Source organism: Puntigrus tetrazona, chromosome 23 (assembly GCF_018831695.1).
Source record: "Puntigrus tetrazona isolate hp1 chromosome 23, ASM1883169v1, whole genome shotgun sequence".
Classification (NCBI taxonomy): Eukaryota; Metazoa; Chordata; class Actinopteri; order Cypriniformes; family Cyprinidae; genus Puntigrus; species Puntigrus tetrazona.
This window is the reverse complement of record NC_056721.1, coordinates 12075536-12098867: the sequence shown is the minus strand read 5'-3', so window position 1 is coordinate 12098867 and position 23332 is coordinate 12075536. Positions and strand designations below refer to the sequence as shown.

The window sequence follows — 23332 nt, the reverse complement described above, 5'->3', positions numbered from 1 at the left end:
TTTTGAGTCAAGATATGTACAATGTTACAATAGCAATTAACCCTATAATGACCCTACCCAGGAAAAAATAGTAATGGACAAATAATTTCTTTGCAGTGTGTGGTTCATTTGGCAACTATGAGTAACAATGATATCCATTACACTTTACATGCCATTTACAGTGAGATAAAAAGACTGGTTCTGTTGTTGATTTTAATTGGTTCAGCAAGATATCTGAAACTATACCACAGCAAAAAATATATTTAGCTTTAAAAAAAAAAAAACTCCATGAGTGATTTAACTGCTGTTATTGCTTATTAAATTGGTATTTTTGTAAACAAGTGATGTAAATTTTTCCGTTATTTCATTTTGTTTTTCAGTGAACGTGAAGAGTAACCATTTCCTAGAGACAGCATGATGGATCTCAGGTGAGTCAACGCTTTTGATCTTTAACAGTTTCATTTCATAAAGATTTACCTAAACATGTATATTAACACAATAACAAAAGACCAGTTCACTTAGTATAATTCTATAAAATACTATGGACAGCACTTCTGCATATGTAAAAACCAAAAAAACATAATATCACAGTGTATTTCATAGTAACATACATATTGCTCTTGCAAAATATTGCTTATTTTCATATTTAAAAAAACAAAACAAAAAAAAACACTTGATACAAAAACCAGAAGTAATAAGTCAAACAGGAATATAAAAGATTGAAAGTAATATGCCTTCAACAATATACATTTAAAACACAAACAGTGCATTAAATACAATAAAATATTTAGAAGTCAAATATTAGAAACATTCTTAGTGCGGATTTTAGCCGTATTTCCAATAAGACACTAGTTCCTCATCTGGTAACCAAAATATCTCTGTAGAATAGAGTCTGTGTTGTGATTTCCTCTGTGCTGCACATGCATCTACTGCAGTTTCGAAGCAGTAGATCAGGTTGAATACTGGGTAGAAGACAGGGTCAAGGATGATCAGTGCTTTGGTGATCTCATAATGGGAGTATTGTGTTGAGATCAGCAGAAAATAAAGTCAAAAGAGTCCATCGGCTGGCTCACTGAAAGTCAACATCTGGCAGAATCTCTTTATCCACTAAAGTCACACAGTGTTTTGGGGAAGAGATGATTCTGGCAGTGCTGAAGTAGAACGGTTACTTCTCAGTGACTCAAGGCTGGTATCCAGGGTATGGATCCTCTGAAAATGTTATAAACAGCAATTTTAACCACTTCAACATACACTGTTTCTATGGTGGTCACAATGACACAATTCAGTTTACCTGCAGCCGGGGGTCCTTGATAACATCCACTGCTGTCACATACACCAGGAGGTCCCATTTCTCCTTGCTGACCTGGAGCTCCTGAAATACCTGGAGGTCCTACGTTACCATTCTCGCCTTTGGGACCCGGTTCCCCTATTTTAGCTTCACCTGGAGGTCCTGTATAAGTAGAAATAAATAGTGGTGCAATTAACAATTTAATATCATGGCACAGACATTTGGCCTCATGTAAAATGTAAAATATGTAAAATTACAGTAATGATTTTCAGAAAAATAAATAGCATTATTTGTCTACTTAAAATACAAAACCAATTTGCCAGCAATACAAAACAAATTAATACACTACAAGACAACAGATATACACTACTGGTCAAAAGTTTGTTTATTCAGTAAGGATGCATTTAATTCATCCTTGGAGAACACATGAGATTTGTTTACTTCTTTATTGTGTCTCTTTATTGGGTAAGCTGATCTCGTTTTGATGTATTTGCACTTTTGGTACAGAAACCTGAATTTGATATATATTGAATACCCTTTTAAAACTATTTACAAAAAGACAGGTGTGTGTTATACGCAAATATGTTTCAATACCTGCAAAACCTTTTATTCCTTGCGGCCCCACCGTATTTGCTCCTGGAGAGCCCTTCTCACCAGGCATCCCTCTGCGCCCTACAAGTTCATCACAGAAATTAACATAACGTAATGCATAATTAAAAAACCCCAACAACTAATGTGTCTAAAGACAGCCATCAGATGTTGTGCTTGCACGGCAAATTTCATCTCCAAAGAAATGAAAATGTCAAGGCTTACCCTGCTCTCCAGGGTACCCTGGTTTTCCAGACTCCCCTCTGCTTCCTTGTCGACCCTGAGGGCCTCGGGATCCAGGTGGCCCCCTTCCCCCAGGTATCCCAGGCTCTCCCGGTGGTGCTACTGGTTCCTGGATGGGCACTGGCTTTCGATTCATCTCATTCAGAAAAGCATCCATCTTCAGCACTTCATCTAAAACGCAGTTTATTATCAGCTCATAATTGATATTCAGTCACTCAGGCCAAGATTGCCATTAAAGATGCTTTTCAATTCTGCATTTACTATGCCTGAAAATGGATGTAGTAAATATGCAACATACTGTGCACAAGTTTTTCGCAGGCCTGTGTAACAAGCTGGTAGATCATGGCAAGAGACTGTGGCTCACCCTAACAAACAGAAGAATTATTAAAACAAACTAAATCTTTTTTTATGGTTGGCATATAGCAAAGATGTCATTTTTAACCCACCTTCTCTCCTCTCTCGCCCTTACTTCCAGGAAGACCCTGTGAAAGACTTAACATTCAATTTCTAGCCATATTTTTTATCAAATATTTCTGGCCATTTATCTCAGCAGGACTGTATGGATGTAGGATATAAACTTACGGTGGGCCCTACGGGACCTAAGGGCCCTCTTTCTCCCACTGGCCCTGGATGACCAGGCATACCCTGGAAGCCCTACAAATTATAGACACAGAGTGTCTAAAGAGTGCAGTGAAAGCATATACAGTATGAAATATTCCATGAATGCTTATAGGTAAGTCTTACTCTAGGGCCTGTTATTCCTGGGCTACCTATGTTACCCTCCAGTCCTCTGGTGCCCTGTGACAAATTTATTGACAGAAAGATGAATGACAAGACTGAACATTTAAATAACACTGCCAAACCACACACACTTACCTTAGGACCAGGCATGCCCTCTTCACCTTTTGCACCAGGAGGCCCTGGTAGACCCTATGAACACGGTGTGAAAAAAAGATATACCAGGGCAAAAAAACAAAAAAAAACAAAAAATACAACTATGGCCTATAAGATGGCTGCTGACACTCACCTGACTCCCAGGCCTTCCAATATCTCCCTTTTCCCCTCTTGCTCCTGGTGGGCCCTTATTAAGACAATGAGAGATGGTTTAAATCTGTTCAAAATGCTAATACGTTAGATCTTCTCTGTAGAACTAGTGTAGGCGTACCACTTTGCCCATTACAGCTATTCCCCGTGGACCAGCGGGTCCAAGAGCGCCAAAGCCGCCTTCAGGGCCTGGTTTACCAGGTGGGCCCACCTCTCCCTGGAGAGATGCAGAAGAGAAACAAAAACAGAAACAAAAGTGACAGTAAATACATATTTAAAAAGATTTGTATTTTAAATAAATGCTGTTTGTCTGAACAACCTTTTCCTCAAAAAAATATTAAAATGATTTCTGATACGTGACGCATATTCAAACAGAAAAGGGTTACTTTAAATGTTTTTAAACTGTGTTTTGGATTAGTGGTTAACATTATACTTGAAGGCTCAAACCCAACTTTATATGCGAGTCTCCTTACCTTTTGTCCCACCTCTCCTTTTTCTCCCTTCTCCCCACGAGGGCCAGGTCTCCCCTAAATACACACATACTGTTACACCAATAATTACCATAACACTGATTATTCCAACAACTATTATAATGATTTCACAAGCTTTCTAATGTTTGTGTCAGTTTAAAAATGCAGCTTTGTGGTCTCACAGGTGGCCCGGTGTCTCCAGGTGCTCCAGAGACGTCGGTGGTGCAGGTGCACGCATAAGCAGGGGCAGGACAGCTCTCCTCGTCTCTCTAGAGAACAGAGAGCCTCGGTTAAAACACAGGAGCAAATTTTAAGACATCCCACATTACATTATGTAATTCAGTGCCATCCAAATGGATATGTGAACTGTACCTGTGAGGGCAGATCACAGCAGCTGTCTTCTGATGCCCAAGTAGTGTTGCACACAATCTCAAAGGACTGCAGCTGGAACTACAGATGAATATAATACGCATTGCTTTAATATGGGTATACATTACATTACAGTATGTTTGTGGTCATGAGGTGAGACTCACTGCCGCAGATCCACTGTGAGGTCCACGTGTCTTTACTAGTTTGCCCAACATCTCAAAACCATCAGTAGGCAGAGTTCCCAGGGGGCGAGCGGGCCTTTCGCCAACCCTCTGGCAGTCCACAGAAAGAGATACACTCACCTGACTGACTGACAAATGGATCTGCCAATCAGTTAAAGAGATGAGAAGAATCAGTGGCAGATTAAATGTTGTAGTCCCAAGCCATTTCATGTTGGCATCAAAATGAAACCTTATGAAGCGCACACACCTTATGAAAGCTTCCATAGAAAACTGAGTGGACTTGTGGCTGGTCAAAAGTCAATTCCTGTATCTCTCCTCTGTAGTCCAGGCTGAAATACAGCAGAACCTTCTTCTCAGCTAAACAACAGGACATAGAATAAGCATCTAATGAACTTGGGATTTACAATTCAGTATTCCTTAAGTTAAGTATCTACTCGGGTATCCAGGCACTCACGGTTCAATACCACCCCCATCTTGGGCTGGAAGTCGTTGTCCGTGAGCTGCCAGAGGGCGAAGGGCTCCCTGGGTGAATCCTGCAGGAGCCTAAAGGCCATGCTGATGGTGTGTTCTGGAGAGAAGCCAGCCGGATGAATGAAGCTGAGACAGACGGTAGGGTGTGAGCGCTGAATGAAGGGTGTAACCGAGCTGTTTAATGATATGTGCATGCGTGTGTTTTGTGTTCTCACCCTGTGCTCTGGGTCAGCTGTACATCTCTGTAGAGGGTGTAACTGGGTAAAGTGCTGAAGATGAAAGGTTCAGCTGCCACTCCCTCAATAGTAGAGTGTGCTCTCTGAGTTAGACCGAACGCTTCCATCATGTCAAAGCCTAGACAACACAATTTTTAATTTTTTTTTACAGTTTAGGGCTCAACAATAAGGTCATGTTAACTCGGGTTTGATATGTTTATTCATTTAATCTCGGAGTTGAAGTTCCAGGGAAGGTGTAAAAATCTAAATCTCAATGCAAGTCATTCTGGACAAAAGCATTTGCTAAATGCATGAGTGTAAAATGTAAAAATGATAATACCTTTGACCACATGATTTCTGACTGTTGTCTCAGGACACACTGAGAAATAAAAAAGCAAGCATATTATGTTTGGAAAAAAAGCTATATTTTTTTTATCAAATACAGTGTAAAAGGCCTGTTCACACCAAAAGTGAAGTGTTCATTTGCATTTATTCAATTTCCATTGTTCTCTTGTCAAATGGTCAAATGGTTTGGTGTGAATAGATGAAAAGGTATGCATTATTTCTATTTCAAATATTTATGTTTGATTTGACCAAGCCATAACTGTTGCAACTTTTACCTTCTCTTTGTACAGGATGCAGCCGAGGAGGAACCTGAATTCTCACCGGAGCGGTTGCTTTATGAGAAAATGACATACTATTACAGTCGAGCGAAACAAACATCAGTTCTGTTTTAGGCTGAAGTATGAGTGGAACAGGAATCTGACCTGTCGGGTGAAGGATAGTGACCGCAGCGCCCTCTACTGTCCCCACACGGGAGTGCACGCTGATGCGGTAGACCGTTTCCGGCTGTAGCTCGGAGAAACAGTGACTGCTGCTAGCAGCATCTACTATTCCCTCTTTAGTCTGTTTATCTGAGCACAAACGTACAAACAGGAAAGTAAATAACCTGAAACAAACTACCTGTTTGGATCTTTTTCTGTCAAGCGGAGCTGCTACCTCTGAGGGCCTGGATGACTATGCGATAACCAGTGACCGCTGGCACGGGCCTCCAGGACACGCATATACTGGAGTGGTCAGACCGCACCACGCTCACGCTGCTCACCCGCAGACTGGCTGGTTGTGCAGAGACAGAAACACACACGCGAGACACTGTCAGGCAATGCAATGTAAAGTGGGAAGTATATCTATCCACTGTAACACTAGAGACACTGTATTGAGAAGCGTGTGTGACTCACTGGTCTTCCCCTGGGCTGAGGCGCTGCCGCCCTCTCTGTTGCGGTACTCAGCCGTCACCAGCACACTGTAACGAGTGTCAGGCAGCAGATTCTGCAGCAGGACGCGCCTCTCGCTGCCTGGCAGTGACACCTATTTAACCAACACAACGCAAATTAAATAAGCAACGGTGAGATTATTACAGTTTAGAATTTAGTATTTACTGCTACTTTATTTCAGTCTTTTCTTTTTTTGCTGTTTTCTATTTGAAATTTTAATATGCAATTTAATTCATTCAGTGCCACGTGACACTGAAAAAAAAGACAGTGATACATTGTTTTCAGGCATCTGATCAATAGAAAGAACCGCATTTATTTGAAATAGGAATATTTTGCAACAATTATCTTTACTGACAGTTTAATGCATGCATTTTGATCAGTTTAATGCATGCTTGCTTAAGAAAAGTATTAATTTCTTTTAAATTATTAATATTAACGTCATGTGGCGTGATATTAATATTATAATAATACATTAATAAAACATTTTAGATACATCTAGTATCATCACTATCAAGTTTGAATAATCAACCTTAATTTATTATTATGATTTTTTTTCCAGTTATGATCCGACCATCTGTTGTTTTCTTATCTACTTAGAGATAACATTAGTTACTTTTTCTCTCCTTTCTTCCAGTTAAAATCAAATTTTTGCTATCAGAAGCATTTTAATCTGTTTGGTGTAAACTAGGTCTTTACATGACTGGTGTTTGCCCGTTCATAGGCCAACTCCACAATTGTCGGGTTTTGTGTGTCGTTGTCAAGCAATTGCAATGCGGTTACTAAGATGGCCTGAGTGGTTTAAAGTGCTTTTTTTTCTAAATGTTTTTTCAGTGATTGCTATAGAAGCTCAAGTACCCATGTTCTCTATAATACCTGTTCCAAAAATATGGGATCTGTAGGGCACGTAGATGGAGAAAAGTCAATTGAAATACACACAAACGCTACAAAATAAGAGGTTTCATTCTTCTAGAAGCACTCACTGTGTTTTCCCTCGCATCTCCATTGAGTGGAGTATACGACACACGGTACTGCAGCACATGGGCATTGGGATGAACCCAGGTGACCAGCATGCTGATTGCTGTCTCCTCTGAGATAGACAAACTGCTCGGACCACCTCCAGATACTAAAGCATCAACATAGTTAATCATGTGTCATAATGGACTGTATCGTGTGCGTGTAAGTACATATACTTACAGGTGCTGTATCGTATGGCCACTGCCTCGCTCTGTGCGCCATCGGCATATAACGCGGAAAGCGAAATCTGATATTCCTTATCTTCCTCAACCTCTTCCAAGATTGCCCCTTCACCCTCCCCATCTACCGTCAACTGTAATATATCCATGAATTACCACCTGTTATCACCCAATTCTATAAAACACACATTTATGCCAGCTATTTCAATCAGTACCGAAAGCACAGATGTAACAATAGAAGTGTAAGAGTTGGAGCTAACCTGCTTGAGGTTGCCTTCACTGAGCGAGATCCATTTGATGAGATAAGAAACCACGTCATCTGCCGCCGCTTCCCATCGCACTGTTATGTCACTGCCAGAGAAGTTAGTGACTCTCAGATCCGAGGGAGCTGGGACTCTTACTGGAAGATCGAAGATAATAAACAATCTTCTAATCTGGAGTAACGAAAATGAAACGTGTCAAAATGTGAGCAACTTACAGGTGGTGACGTTGGCTGTGATAGCAGTGGACAGGCCCTTTTCATAGAGAGACTGAACCGACACCAGATACCTGGAGAGGGAAGACAGATTCTGCAGCAACACCGTTTTTACACCTTTGACCTCCACCTGAGAAACAGACAGAACATAGAACATACGCTAATTTGGTGCATTTATTATTTTTAGCAATGCTGAAAAAGGTTGAGCTCCTTAATAGTAGGAGGTTGTAGATTATTTATTTTCAGGATCATTTGATATTCCAAAAAAAAACACCATTTATTTGAAATAGAAATATTTCAATCTGTGTTAAATCTATCCTTAAAAAAAACGTTTGAATAACAGTGTAATAAGCTCTATTACTTTGTTACTAAAGCATGAAAAAAAATGAAAGGGTCAAAGCAATTTAGGTAGAATATCAAAAACCTAACAAGTGCCTTCTGAGATCTGCTCACCTGCTTGACGTCACTGCCGTGATTGGTGCTGTAGACGATGCGGTGCGCAGGAACATCCACAGCTCCAGGGACCCATGTGACCTTTAGAGTGCTGTGACTGACCATGGGAAACTGCAAACTGAGAGGAGACGGCAGTGGGACTGGACAAAATAGACAAACGAGAGAAAGAACAAGGGAATGAGCAAAAGACGTCATGAAATTTCAATGGATTTCGGCGGGATAATTTGATATGGCAAGAAAATAAATTTAGTTTAGTATAAATAAGGTTGTAGGTATGAGAAGTTGCAGTCAGAGAGTTAATATATATATATATATATATATATATATATATATAATTTAAATTAATCAGTTTCAAAATTATTAAGTGACTTAGGGTTCACAAATGTCCAAAATAGCATTCAGCCTTTGTGTTCCTAGCAGAAGCAGTTATTAGATATCTTACCACCACATACTGGTTTACAGTTTCAATTTATTTTCTTTTTATATAGATTTTTTTATGTAGTTAACTGGCTATTATTATAAACATGAGATCCGACCATCTGTTGTTTTCTAATCTAATTAAAGGTGACATTAATTAGTTTTTCTCTCCTTTCTTCCGTTATTGAAGAGAGAAAAAGCTACTGTGAACATTTACATTTACAACCTCATTTATTTGCAAACCTTTATTCTACAAAAGAACACAAAAAAGGTACAGATTTGACTGACTTCCATAGTATGGGCGAAGAGAACATTTCTAAAAATGTCTTCTTTTATGCTCCACAGAAGAAAATCACACAGGTTCGGAACGACATGAGGTTGAGTGAATTATCAGAATTAGTTACGATTTGTGTTGCAAAACTATCCATTTAAGACGATTTGTCACACCGGTCTGGGAAGTGGATAAAAGCGTGTGTGAGCATAATGAGAAAATCAGGTAGATATGTTACTATGAAAGGGCTGATAAAGAATCTGTATTTACAGGTGGTGCCGATGGCTGTTATTGGGTCACTGGGGTCTTCATCATATAAAGCATAAAGTGTGACTGAATAATCTGTGGATGGCATCAGATCCACCAACTCCACATCCGTCTGAGCAGGTCCAAACTTCACCTGGCGCAAAAAACAAGAGCGCAGGAATGGCATCGAACCATTGTAACATAACTAGAAACAGCGTCACATTGTAAGATGTCCCAGACTCACCTCTTTGGCATCATCAGGCTCTCCATCATTGAGTGCTGAGTATAAGGCCATGTACTGTGTGGCTCCAGAGGCCGGTTGCCAGCGTACCCGCAGACTGCTGGGGGAGGAGGCGGTGACCTCTAGAGCCGCAGGTATCGCCAGTGGTACTTCAAGAGGGCAGCATTTATTAATGCATTTAATATGCAGAAGGGTCTAAAACTAAATTATATTACCAGTGTAAAAATAAGTAAACATCTCTTTTTGCTTTATCCCCAGCAGCACGTTAGCCGCACAAAATGACATTTACGGTATTTGTTTTGAAGTCGCAAAAAACCTAAACATTCATGCTTCCAAGTTTAGAATCCCAGATGTTCAGTGTGCTCTCGGGATTTTTAACTTTGAATTTGGAAATGCTATGAATTTTGAGACTCACATGTGGTGAAGGTGCCTCTCAGAGCAGAGCCCACATTGTTCTCATAGACAGGAAAGATGGACAGGTGGTATTGGGTCTGTGAGGACAGTCCTGTCAGCAGAACTGTGGAGCCTGTTCCATTCACCACTACCTGAAATCAATCAGCATGCATGTAAAAAAAACACAAAGTATGTTTCTTGTATGCAACTACAGCATGGAAAACGTCCTGTAGGTGGCACCAACAAACCAACATTCCTGGTGCTCAGAATAAAACCACAACAATCTGATGCAAGCAAATCCAGCTTTTAACATCTTTACAGGACAGCAGTCTAATGGCTAGAAGATAGCAACTTTTAGGCAGCATCCAAAATTGTACACTTCCCTATTATACAGAAGGTAAAAAAAAAAAAAAAAAGAGTACAAGCATGAATGAACTGAGGCTTTTCATAAAAGAGTTGGCAAAAAATCCCCAGATGACCTATTATTTCTGATGAGATTCCAAAGTGTGCAGTTTCTACTCTCCCATGAGGACACAGCAGAGGAGTTGTGAATGTACACGATGCAACTGTAGTAAATTAATTAATAAAGGCACATTCATACTATATGACATGAGTTTTTAAATGTTGCAGTGTATACTTATTAAAAAAAGTATTTTTTTTAATAAAGTAAGATTTCAGAATCTTAAGCAGACTTTGCTTTTATGTTTTATTGCTTAGAGTGCGAGGCACTTGGCTCACCTCTTTCAGACTCTGTCCTTCAGCGGTGTGGTACACCACTCTGTACTGCTGAGGACTTTTGCTGGGGACGGTCCAACGCAGCCGCACCTCTCTCGAGCCTAGGCCTAGATACTGCAGGTCAGTTGGGCTGGGATAAGACAGAACTGGGTCCTGAGTGGGGCGCTCCATTCCTTCTCGAAAAAGACATATATCGTTTTTTTTCTATGAGTGTATGTGGTATGAATTTAGATGAGTATATAATGAACAACAACGTGTATGTGATTGGCCTACTCTTCGCTTTAATACGGTCTTCAATCTTGCCGCAGAGAATGCGTGCTAGTCTTCCCACCAGTTTACTGAGCAGAGGAAAATCATTCACGTTATACACATTCAGCTCCAGCGGTTCAGATGCCACCTGCCTCAGCTCTGCCTCGTCTGCATTTTTCACACCTGGAAAGAATTAAAGATAAAACTTTAAATGTGTATAAATACACATAACTATAGCAAAGGTGGTTTTAAATATGCAATAGCATACATTACTGTTCATGCGACTTTTATTTAGCAATTAGACATTAAATTAACACAACAGAAGCAATAAAGACATTTTTAATGTTACAAACTATTTGTAATTCAAACAAATACTGTTCTAGTCATCACAGAATCTGACAAAAATGTATCGCGGAAAAACTGAACAATATTTAAACTAAAAAATGTTTAATCGGCAAATTGGCATATTAGAATGATTTCTTAAGAATCATGTGGCACTGAAGACTGGAGTAACGATGCTAAAAAAAGCTTTGCGTCACAGGAATGAATTGCATTTTAAAATACACTAAAACAGTAAACAGTTATTTTGCAATATATTAACTATATTACTGTTTTGACTATTTTTGATCCAAAAAAATGTAGCTTTGGTAAGCAGAAGAGACTTTTTTAATCTTATAGACCCCAAACATTTGAAATGTAGTCACGTGATGAATTTCATACATGTGTAATTAGCTTTAAAAAAGCTGTCACCTATAGCAATGATCTCTACACCGGCATTCTTCAGCCTGTTGGCTGCAGCAATGGCATCATCTTGGGATTTGCCATCAGTCAACAGCAGCAGGAACTGTGGGGTGTTGGGTCGCGCCCCCACCTCCTCCTTCAGATTGTTCTCAAGAGCATGTATGAGAGCCTGGCCTGAAACATAGACATGCTCAAAATAAACCATTGCTCTCATATTGCTTTCATATAAGCATCCTATCATCACTGCTGAACCACCATGATGTGTGGTGTGTATATAGGATTATTAAATAACAAAAAAAACTTCATGAGTCATGAGAAACTGTGCATTTAGTAACTTTACAGTGGGCAAGATTTTTTTTGTATATAATGCAAATCCAGACTTACTAGAACCCCTTCTTACCATGTTAAAAGAAATGGAAATAATAAAAAACAAACATTTAACAAATTTTAAAGGATGCATAACATACTGCTTATACTAGTTCTGGCTATATCAATCAATCAATCAATCAATCAATCAATCAATCAATCATTTTTATTTATATAGCGCTTTTAACAACACAGGTTGCATCAAAGCACTACATATATATAGCTTGTTAAATACATATAGCTTGTTAAATATTATCATTATCAGTCTGTTAATTAAATTAAGCAGGTATATTTAGATATATTCTCATGTTCACGGTTGCCAAGCAATGTACATTATTAGAGAATATGCATTTGGAGAGGTGCATTTGTCCGAAATTGTCCATGTGGCTCTTCCAATCAGAAATTAGATTCTGAACCTTTTTTGAATATTTATTAATCCCAGCTCATTAAGAAATATATACAGAGTATAATATGTCTAGTTACCTGTGAAAGTGTTGCCTCCCTTGTATCTGAAGTTTCTGATGGCCTCCAGAAGTGGCTCTCTAGAAGTGAAGTTATTAAGATGCCACTCTGTCCGTGGATCTCCACTGTACTGAGATAATGCTAAAACAACAACAACTTCATACTTTTAATCACCAAGCATGCATTAAACCGATCGAAAGTTCAAGACACTAAAGCCATTTTAAATAAATGATGATCCTTTCAGTTGAACTTTCTGTTCATCAAAGAATCCTGGAAAATGTAGCACAAGTATTCAGCAGCACAACTGTTTTCAACTCCGATAATAAGAAATCAGCATATTAAAATGATTTCTGAAGGATCATGTGACCCTGGAGACTGAAGTAATGATGCTGAAAATTCAACTTTGCCTTAACAGGTATAAATGACCTGATAATGGTGAGTATTAAAGCAACTATTAATTTATAAAAACAGTTATTTCATAGCTGTAATAATATTTTACAAAAATACAGTTTTTTATCAGCGCCAAACTAGACAGTAATGGATGATCTTTCATTACATATACAAGTAAAATTACTAGACACTGAAATGCACAGCTTTGAAACCGCAATGCATATACAATTTATACAGATGATATAAAATAAGATCTCACCTATTTGCACACCCTGTGGCCCAATGTGAAAGGGGACAGCCAGGCCCTCCAGGAAGTCACGCACTTTTCTGAAGTTTGTGCGGCCGATGCTCCAGGATCCGTCCACCAGAAGGACCAGATCAGCCTGAGCTCCAGCGCCGCATTCAAACGGCTTTCGTGTGGAAACAGCTTGAGACACACGAGCAAGAGTCAAACTAGGGCTGTCTAATCGTAATCTAATCTAATCGTCTAATCAGGTTTTTCTATGGTTTTAATTTTTGTTTAAGTATAACATTATAATACCATTCATAGTTTTGCTTTTTTAATTTAGAGAATAAACAAATACAATGTATAATTGACATTTGAGGCTTAATATTACAGAAAAGCAATAAAGGTTTTCCAGTGTTTTCAGCTTGTTTATGTTATATGTTAACAGTATAAACAGAATTCAGTGTAAACTGTGATAATTGTACCTAATCACAATTATAATTTCAAGGTAATAATTGACTATTATGATTTTTGCCCCAAGTCAAACACTTCATAACGGCTAACATTAAGCACTAAGCAGTGAAACTTAAATCAAATGTCTGTTTTGCTATGACGGGTAATCAAGGGTCTTTTTAAACATTCTTCAATCCTCTCTGCTCCTATATAAAACAATTTGTGCAATGATTTTGCAAGATCCCTTCTGTTAATACATCCACTGTTTCTCAATGTTGCATTCCTATCTATGTGTTTGTTTTTTTACAGATGGGAGAAAGGAGGGAACATAACTGAGTCCTGGGGGCACACAAGAGGCCCTCATAACAACCTACACAGTGTCATTAACTCTGGTTTGTCTCAATTCTGTTATTAGCCCTCACTACCAGACACAGGAAAACTCAACACAGCTCATTACCTCTGATAAACACTGCCCCTAAGCATGTTCCTGTACCAGTGAGTCAATGTGCGTCTTACATTTATGTTTGCATATTTATGATGTCAATAACTACAAGCATTGATTTTTCATTAACTTGACTGCTTGAACTCATCTGAAATGTGAGTGGCATTACCCGTGACTGTTTGGGTTGGGGAGGTTTTTCTCTGTTTGTTGGTGCTGGTGACCTCTTCTTTCACTGACTTCCCTCCATTTTCTTCTTGATCGTTTTTATCCTCGGCCTTGGATCGATTCTTGTCTTTTTTCTTTTTCTTTTCTTTGGTGTTTCTGTCAACTTCTGGCTCAATCTCGGGTACAGCAGGAGGCTCTACAGCAGTGCAAAGACATCAAGACTGAAACATAAGCGGCTAATATGCTTATATACAGCAGCTAACAAAACCAGTTACATGACATCAAACGCTTAAACTGCCTGCAAAATAAAAATTAATTCTGAAAAATGACTGGCAGTTAGATGAGTGAGAATAGCGAGTGATGGTGTCTGTATTCCCACACTCGCCTTGTTCTAAATGCACGTTCAGTACAGGTGGGCACTTCAGACCCCCGTCCCATTACAGCAGCATTAATTACAGGCATTTGGGGATGGATGGTCTCTTTTTAACAGGTTAGTTAGTAGAGCTGGCGCCAGTTCAACCATCTGTGGCTACACCAGTAAAACACTGATAATGACAGAGTGACCGCGGGACGGAAGGTCCACAAAGAGTTCCTCTGCTTTGTACATCCAGTTGGGCAGGAACTATAAAAGTATGTTTGGTCTGTCACTAATGCTGTTGTTAATACTTAATTTCACACATGGAGCTTGGAGTTTTTGACAGAAGTCCAATACTCTCATGAATGCTGCATTTATCATTAACAATATCGAAAAAGTAGTTATGTTCTGTAATACTATTCGTTTCAAATAACTGTTGTCTGTTTTGATCAGTTTTTAAATGTAATGTATTCTTGTGATGGCAAAGCTAACTTACTCCAGTCTTCAGTGTCACATGATTCTTACGCAATCATCCAAATATGCTGATTAGGTGCTCAAGAAATAGTTATTAGCATTATCAATGCTAAAACAAAATATTGCTTTTATTTTTAGCACTTAGTCATTTAAAACGTATTACTGATCCTAAACCTGTGAACGGAATGTATAAAACATAAAAGCCTATTTTGCAGATAGGATTGTGTTGACAAGTATAGTTAACTTCGAGGAAATGGATCTTCTACCTGTAGTCGTTGGTTCTCGGTAGAGGACAGTGGGAAGGGCTGCTAGAGCCTCCGTCACGTCATCCATCTCTCCAGATCCAGAGCCAGTGGAGTGAGTCTTCTTCTTCTGCTCCCTGTTTCCGCTGCGGATCAACTCTTCCTCACGCAACCCATCGACTGACAGGAAATCAGAGAATGGGTGCAAATGTTTAAATGTGGAAAGATGTGGAATAAATGATAACATTTGTGCAGATTTATGTAGTAAACTTAATCCTACTATAAATCCTACTATATAAAAAATTTATTAACACCTCTGGAAAAACTGAGTAGATGCTTATGATTTTACGTGGGAACAATGGAATAATTCCCCTCAGACAAGCAAGCCTGGCCCTCGAGCTCAACCACACGACTGGCCTGTCCAGACCTGCACGGGGAGACACAGTAACCTACTCTCCTAAACCCTCATCCAAACGTATCACAGATGTTTGGCGTAGTCTGCATCTTTTGACAATGACAGCACCAGGCTATTACGGAATAAAGTCTGATCTCCCATAACCAAATACTTTTATCACTGGTGTTTACGTTCTTATTTTAGCACATTTACAGCTGGTGCGAAGTCAGGTATTTCATCATTCGCTATCGGGTGTCTTTCAGGGAGGTCTTTTTTTCGGTGGGACATCACTGTGTTTTAAAGGGAATTCCAAAAGTGTTTTGCGCCTGTAAAGACACAAGCATCAGTCCCAGCCTGTAATCCAGCAGGAATCCACATTCGACACTGTCAATTACAGACACTGTCTGTGTGTGTATGTGTGTGTGTGTGTGTGTGTGGAGTATTCAGTGTGTTGTTTCTGCATTTTATGATTGTGTGTTGACAGCTTGTGACTGTTGGGAATTCTGACATATGATTTCTGCTTCTTGTGCACAAAAAGCACTTTGGGAAGATCACCCACCTCTAATAACAAATTATAAGGGAAACCTCTAATCTAAACATAACTTCAAAGCGTACTGTAACTGTACTGTAACATTTTAGTATAGGCATGAACGATAGCTCAGATTGTGTAGCTTGTTGAGGATAGGAAGGAGTAATTGGTTGGCTATTTTGACTCGGACACCTGACAACAACCTAGTGACAAATCTAACCATGTTTGCAACCACAAAGCCACATCCTCTTTTCTACCATTCTTACTGGTAAAGCGTCTTTTTGCGATGAGTTTCTCCAGTGTCCCATTGAGCACCATAACTTGTAGGAGATACTCCTGTCTGGGGTCCAGGCCTGCCACCGTGGCCCGGCCACGTGTAGTTGTGAGCATCAGCTCTGGCTGAGGAACCTCTAGAGAAGAGAAAGAAAGGGAGATTTAGATTAAGCTGTTTGCGTCTGTAATTTCTATGCCATTAAAATCACCAAACACCTAAAAACACAAACAAGCTCCTCAAACAAACTTTCTCCTTTTGGTTGAAGAAGCAGATAGTTCAGTCCTAAACCTATGCCACTGGTTAAGCTAAGGAAGTTCCCCAAACAAGGCCAGATTAAAAAACATCTAAATAGTCAGACCACTTCTGGAAAAGCATTCTACGGAAAGTTAAATTAAGATAAACCTGTACAAAAATTATGGGAAGAAAAAAGTATGCAGAAGACTTGGCACAGCTCGTGATTCAAACCCAAGCATGCAATATCATCTGTAATACGGTGGAGCAGTGATGGCTTCCAGTGGCACTGGGTGACTGGTGTTTGTGATGACGTGACAGAAGACAGAAGCAGCTGGAAGAATTCTGAAGTGTACAGGGATATACTGTCTATCAGATTCAGCCAAACTGAAAGTTGATTGGACGTTTAATATGTACAATGACCCAAAACAGTTTTTCAAGATAAAAAAAAAAAAAAAAGTTTATATATATATATATATATATATATATATATATATATATATATATATATATATATAGTGTCATGAATCTAAATAATGCAGACTGAAGGGATATTACCGTAACTCAGATTTCAATGATCTGGCACAAGCTGAATGCTTCATGTTGCATATGCAGCCAATGAGCTCACAGCCTTGCATTTATATGACTGGCTAGCATTCACCTGAGATTTTCTCCAAAACCCTCCACCTGTATAGATCTTCTATTGGTTATTTTATATGCTATTTGTGCAGCAGCAGTATGAATTAAACACCTACAGCACCGTACTGCCATATGCTTTGGCAGTAACTGTGCTTTGAACTTGCTTGCAAAAACCAACAGCAGCAGCAGTTCATCAAGGTAGCAGATCTATTCGGCTGAGACCAAATACATTAACATTATCATATCCGCCACCATGCTAAAAAGTTCAGAGAGATGTCACGATTCAAGTGAATTATTCTGCAATGGCCGAGTCAACCTCCTGATCTCAACCCGATTGAGCATGGTTTTGACTTGCTCAAAACAAATCTAAAGACAGAAAAAGTTATTTACATGTGATTGTTGTGTGAAGTGATTGTTGCTGTTATTAAAAGTTGTGCTCTCCAGGAGTCCACAAACATATTATTCTCTGTGAGGTATGAATTACTGTAATTTCTTTCTTTTTTTGGAATATAAAGGTTGTTTTTATGAAATGAGAAAGGCTGAATGACGCATGCAACTGACAAAGGCCACTTCCTGAAGGCACAGACTTCAAAATGAGAGACAGCATGTGATTTTTCATCAAGGTAAGAGGGGGGAAAAAAAGAGAGAAGTGAATTACACAGTTGGGCAGTGTGAAATTACACCAACTCAAACCTAAATATCATTAAAAGATGGCAGAGTGTGAGATTTCATTGTGAAATGCGAATGCCTATTTCTGTCTGTCTCCGCCTGGAGCACTGTGGGGCAAGTGTGCTGTTTGTTTTAGCTGTGTGAACTTTCTTAAGGCTGCAGCAGACCTGTCTGGACTCACCTAGCTGAGCACAAGGGCGGAAATGTAGATAAGAGAGACAAAGATAAAGACGGAGAGAGAGAAATGGTGGGAAGGAAAGAGGGAAAGAAGATAGGTTTTAGTTTAAAGATATGAACACACATATATAGAGTGGTAAAAAACAAGATGAGAAGACAGATATGATCGATATGACTATCCTGATTCCATCATCGCTCAAAAATCCTGCTTTCCCATTCCTGACCTGTTCCGAATGCTTACTCAGTGGGAAAAGAATGTACTGTTCTACAGAGAAAGAAAGAAAGAAAGAAAGAAATGCCCTGGCTAATAATGTCTGGCTATAATCTGAAATATTTTTTTCTATTTTCAAATACAATACATCACAATATTAAAGCTACTTTTAAAAATAAGTTACTTTTCATTTAAGTAACCAGTTATATGCAGACTGCTATATACTTTGACAATCAAAAAAAAATACTTTAAATCATTTTTATTTAAAAAAATACTTACAATTTTTGCGAGGATGCGTTAAACTGATTATAACTGACAGTAAGTACTTTTAAATTAAATATAAACAAACAAAATATATTTGTTAAAGAAATTCCTAACAAAGAATTCTAAAAAAATGATTACAGTTTCCAAAAAACATGAAGCAGTACAACTGTTTTGTTAAACATTGATCATAATAAGAAATGTTTCCTGACCAGACAATCAGAATGATTTCTGAAGGATCGTGTGACACTGAAGGATCAGCTTTGCCATCACAAGAATAATTTACGTTTGAAAATGTTGAAATCATTTTCAGTTATAAACTGTAAAAATATAATTTCACAATATTACCGTATTTTGTACATATAAAATAACATATGCAGCCTGAGTGAGAATAAGATATTAAAAAAACAACCTCTGAATATTCTGTTTACACTGTTTGTAATCTTAATTGGCCTCACCTGTGATGGGCCGCACACGGACCTTATAGCCCTGCACTGGTCCTTCCGCCTCCTTCCATTTCATCTGCAGCCGATCTTCAGACAGAACAGTCAGCTTCAGACGGCCTGGAAATGCATTCAAAGATTTCATGCGACATGCTTTTTTGGAATAAAAATTCAAAATATATTCTTTGCAAAGATGCACTAAGACCGATAGTCGTTTGATAAGTCTTGGGCCAGATGCACACACGATGAATATATGTACAATAGCACGAGTCAGATGAGGGACAAAAACAAGCCTGTAACTCCTAGAGAGAATCATGGGAAAAGAGGCCTGTATGCGGAGCACTGGAGAATGAAGCTAAGATATGTATGTCTTGAAAGATCAAAGTCTTCCTCTAAAAGCATCTCAATGGCTCCCCCCCTCTCTACTTCCCCTCTGAGAAGTTTTAATATTTGAACAGGAAGTTTTTCATTCATTCCTCCTTTTCCTTCATCGCTGTTCTCTTGCTCAACTCTGCCCTTGTCTTCATCTTATCTGCATAATTTCCACATGCCAGCTTGTCACAATCCCCTCTTTCATGTTCCCAGCCCCGGCTTCCCCTCTCCCCAGCTGTCCGTGAGCACTCAAAGCGGGCCCTGTAATGCCCTGCAGGATAACAGGGGGTTGAGGACCACAGGAAATCTGCTTTACAGTGGGGTTAAAGGTCAGCTTGAAGGGGCTGCATGCATGTAACGTCATAGCCCAGTTACAAATGAGGATGACCCCAAAAACATGAAGATCTTTGTCCCCTCTAACTGTAGTGTCTTTAAGCTCCTGGTTATGTTATTAGGACATTAAAATTAGGGAAATGCTGAAATGTTGGGTGAAATGCATTTATATATATGCTGCCACATCCAAAACCAAAGCAAATTTGAATTTAAGGGGGAAAACATTTTATTTATTATTATTATTATTGTTGTTGTTGTTATTATAAAACCAGGTAACGGTTGAATGCTGGGATTTATGTACTATAAAAATGTTTTTAAAGTATAAACTACGCATTAAAATAAATACATTTCATTTAATAAAATATATATTATTATTATCTAAGCCAGTTAAATGATGAACTGCTCTGCTGCATGCTTTTAAAAAATGTTTTTAAGTATAATTAAATGTTTAATTGTTATTATTTTTGAAGACAATTAGTTACATTAAATTACAGCAATAAAAGTACCTTTTAGGGTGAAATTCAGTATAAATGGCTACTTAGGATATCATTTTCAAAGCGTGGCAACAGATAAATAGCCATGCTCTGCATTAACTGGCAGTGGATCAGAGGCAAAAGGAAGCTTTCACACAGCAGCACCACCAACCCAGAAGTCAACAAATGCGCGGCCAACTGCTCAGACAAAAACACACGCGCAGCATGTACCCTCCAGGGATAACAGAGATAACAAAAGGCCTAGAGAGGACACATAAATTATTCCAAGAATGTTTAAGGCAAATTTCTTTCCCCAAATGCAGCAAGATCCGCGAAACGAAACGCTGTGTGCAGTTGTCTAAAGATTCCACAATGTTGCACAATGGCCTCGGGCAGCACGTTTGCATTCTAGACTATTCTTTTCTGGTGTACTGCTAACCAAGAATTTCCTTCCCTTGGGGGAAAATTCTATTTAGACTGAGGTGGAAAAAAGCAGTATCGTTTGGCTAAAAAAAAAGTGTTTCTGCACTGTTACAGGTTTTCATCGCTTCGTGAAATTACAGCACACTTTTCTAGCAAGTGGGTTGTGAATTCAGTCCCATTAGAAGGACTGTTAGGAATGCAGATGACATTTCACAAACAAAACAGTAACTGTGTGTTTTCTGACAGTATTTCGGATGCTATCATAAACACAAATACTGAATGATTTCTCTGTAAATTAATTACTAATGTCTCATCTAAAAACAGTTCTCTATGGCAAATGTGGCATATGTCTATGGCATAATCACAATGAGATATAATTTAATTGACTGAACTGACAGTTAAGGGTATAATTCTATGCCAAAAAAAATTACAATTCTACACCACTAGAAAACTACCAGTAATACATAAATGAATAATGCTTTCTGCAAAGTGGATTAGATAAATTTTAACACTACACTCTTCACCTTTCAGTAAATAAAGGGAACTTAGCTCTGCACCAAAAGGCAGGATTATGCGGATTGCTATTTTTGCTTGCGGGCATGATTGCTACTTTACCCTTTATTTAATTTTGAAGTGCACAGGCACTGCGTTTTGGTTAGAAAAAAAGGACATCTACTTATGGAAGCAACTATCCACGGCTCTCAAAGTCTGGCCATATTCGAGGAGTCAGGCATACATGCAGAAATTCATTTACTAGAGGAGATTTTACTTAGTTCATCCTTATCTGCCGGTATTCAACTGTGCAAAATTTTTTTCCATATGTTTACATTCCTATTACCTTTTTACGACCTTACCAGATTACCTGTCGGTACAAAATAGTACCAAAGCGTAATACTATTGCAACTGCAGTATCAGACATAACATACAAATAATTCTCAACATCGTCCAAAATATTAATATAGGTGCATATTTAGTAAATAAGTGGCTTGTGTGAAAGGTAAAAGGTATTATATGACCTTGGGAATGGACTTCAGACACCAGCATTAGGAGAAACGTCACCAGGATGAGTGTGTTTCGCTCTGAAAGGACGGAAGGACAGCTGTGGGCCATCATGATCGCGCTGGGTTCAGTTAAAGACCTATGGGAAAACGGTCACTGTAAGCAAGGTGAAAATGAGCGTAACCTTCATGCACCCTAAACAAACATTATAAAATTAGCATTGGTTATGCTTGTTTGCGCAGTTTTAAACAGAGACAGAGAGAGCTGGGACACTTAAAGAGAAGGCTGCGCCAAACTGGTCATTACAAACCCATTGAAGACTATTACAAGAAGAGGGAGGGAAAGCTGAACACCTGTTATATAGGTATAACCAGAGAGGTCTGAAAAATCTGAATGTAGTTTAGTAACTGACCCATTACCATACCACCTGTGCACATTAAAAATCGACGAAACAGAAAAATCTTCTCAGCAGTTAGCTGGTGAACATTATGTGTGAGAAGCGTAATTATTTGACACCTATTTTAATTGGACCTCCTCCCTCCCTTCGCTTTGGGCCATAATAAGACGGCCTTTACATGCGTTGGCTTGTTGTGCTGTATACAGCAGAAATAGATGATATCAGGAACTTTAAAGCTCCGAAGAGCTGAATCTGTGGAGATACCACACCTACAGAGAGCTGTCGAAAGCTGTTACCGCTACACAAGAGCACCGTGAAACCCCAAACAGAAACAGCCCGCGAAAACTAGATGAACTGCTTATTACATTTGACCGTCTTGCTTATTATTAACTTATACTTGACTTCTATAGATATTGCTTAACTCACAGACGTAAACCAGTAGGAACAGCGTCAAAGCGGATTAAAAAATATAATTCAAAACAGTTTGCGTTTCTGCAGCAAAGCACTAAGACGTAATATATATATATATAACTCAAAGAAAGGTCTGTTAGGTTAGGTAGTTTACCTGAAGCTGAAGCGTGTACCTGGCGCATTCCACACAGGTAAGGGATGTTAACACATTGAGTCCCGGTCACTCACTTCCCATTTGCTGTCGTCTATGTCTCCACTTCGGTTGGGTTAGGTGTGAAATCTGATACGGGTGCAGCGCCCTCCTCTAGGGATGCAGAGGCGGGGAAAAGTCGCTGAGAGTGGTGTATCAGCTGTTCTGAAAGGCTTTGAGAGACAACAGACTGCTGCCCAATATGTTGTCCGTATATTTTTGAGACACAGAACAGTCACTTGCTTCTTTTATGCAAACTTTACCAGAGCTGTCCTTACGCTGTATAGCCTTGCAATGTGGCTAATTGCTTTAATGACCATGCATTCAGCAGCCATATTTAATGAGCCATGGCTGAACTGTCCAGGAAAAAACTAATGATATGTCTGGAGATCCAGCTTGTGAGGTGATTATTTTTGAATGTTTCTATGGTAGCATATACTGAAAAACAGTTCTAAATAAAGGCTTTTATTGGCAAAAACAAATGTGATGAGTCAGTTTTTACAGTGTTGACCCTTGTTCTTCATAATCTCTGCAATTTGCTCTGGCATGCTGGATATTAGCATTTGGGCCAAATCTGGAGATACATGGAGATATATTCTTGCCTTATTAGTACTCTGAGTCGATCACAATTTATGGGCTTTCTGCATTTTGAGGACTGACCACGGGTTCTCTATGGGATTGAGATCTGGGGAGTTATAAGCTCCCCTTTTTTAACACTCTTGGCTTTGTGACATTGTGCTCCATCATGCTGGAAAATGCACAGATTATCACCAAATTTCTCATGGATCGTTGGA

At 39.0% G+C, this 23332-nt stretch overlaps 1 protein-coding gene across 1 annotated transcript; it reads right to left on the bottom strand.

Moving 5' to 3' along the window:
* Positions 1 to 94: 94 nt before the first annotated feature.
* On the bottom strand, positions 95 to 22615 carry LOC122329002 (collagen alpha-1(XX) chain). The gene is made up of 42 exons (XM_043225149.1): positions 22503 to 22615; positions 21558 to 21679; positions 18956 to 19060; positions 16302 to 16445; positions 15137 to 15292; positions 14046 to 14237; positions 13015 to 13182; positions 12387 to 12506; positions 11547 to 11711; positions 10821 to 10979; positions 10551 to 10720; positions 9835 to 9964; positions 9423 to 9568; positions 9203 to 9332; positions 8245 to 8384; positions 7795 to 7921; positions 7577 to 7716; positions 7318 to 7450; positions 7104 to 7246; positions 6088 to 6217; positions 5849 to 5965; positions 5617 to 5763; positions 5470 to 5526; positions 5190 to 5228; positions 4850 to 4988; positions 4618 to 4760; positions 4411 to 4520; positions 4146 to 4304; positions 3985 to 4062; positions 3795 to 3881; positions 3616 to 3669; positions 3264 to 3359; positions 3126 to 3179; positions 2975 to 3028; positions 2843 to 2896; positions 2681 to 2752; positions 2545 to 2580; positions 2397 to 2463; positions 2081 to 2269; positions 1862 to 1939; positions 1271 to 1429; positions 95 to 1188 (listed from the first exon to the last, which is right to left on the bottom strand). The coding sequence occupies exons 2-42, from the start codon at positions 21652 to 21654 to the stop codon at positions 1160 to 1162; spliced, it is 4713 nt and encodes a 1570-aa protein (XP_043081084.1). The 5' UTR covers positions 21655 to 21679; positions 22503 to 22615; the 3' UTR covers positions 95 to 1159.
* Positions 22616 to 23332: the final 717 nt, after the last annotated feature.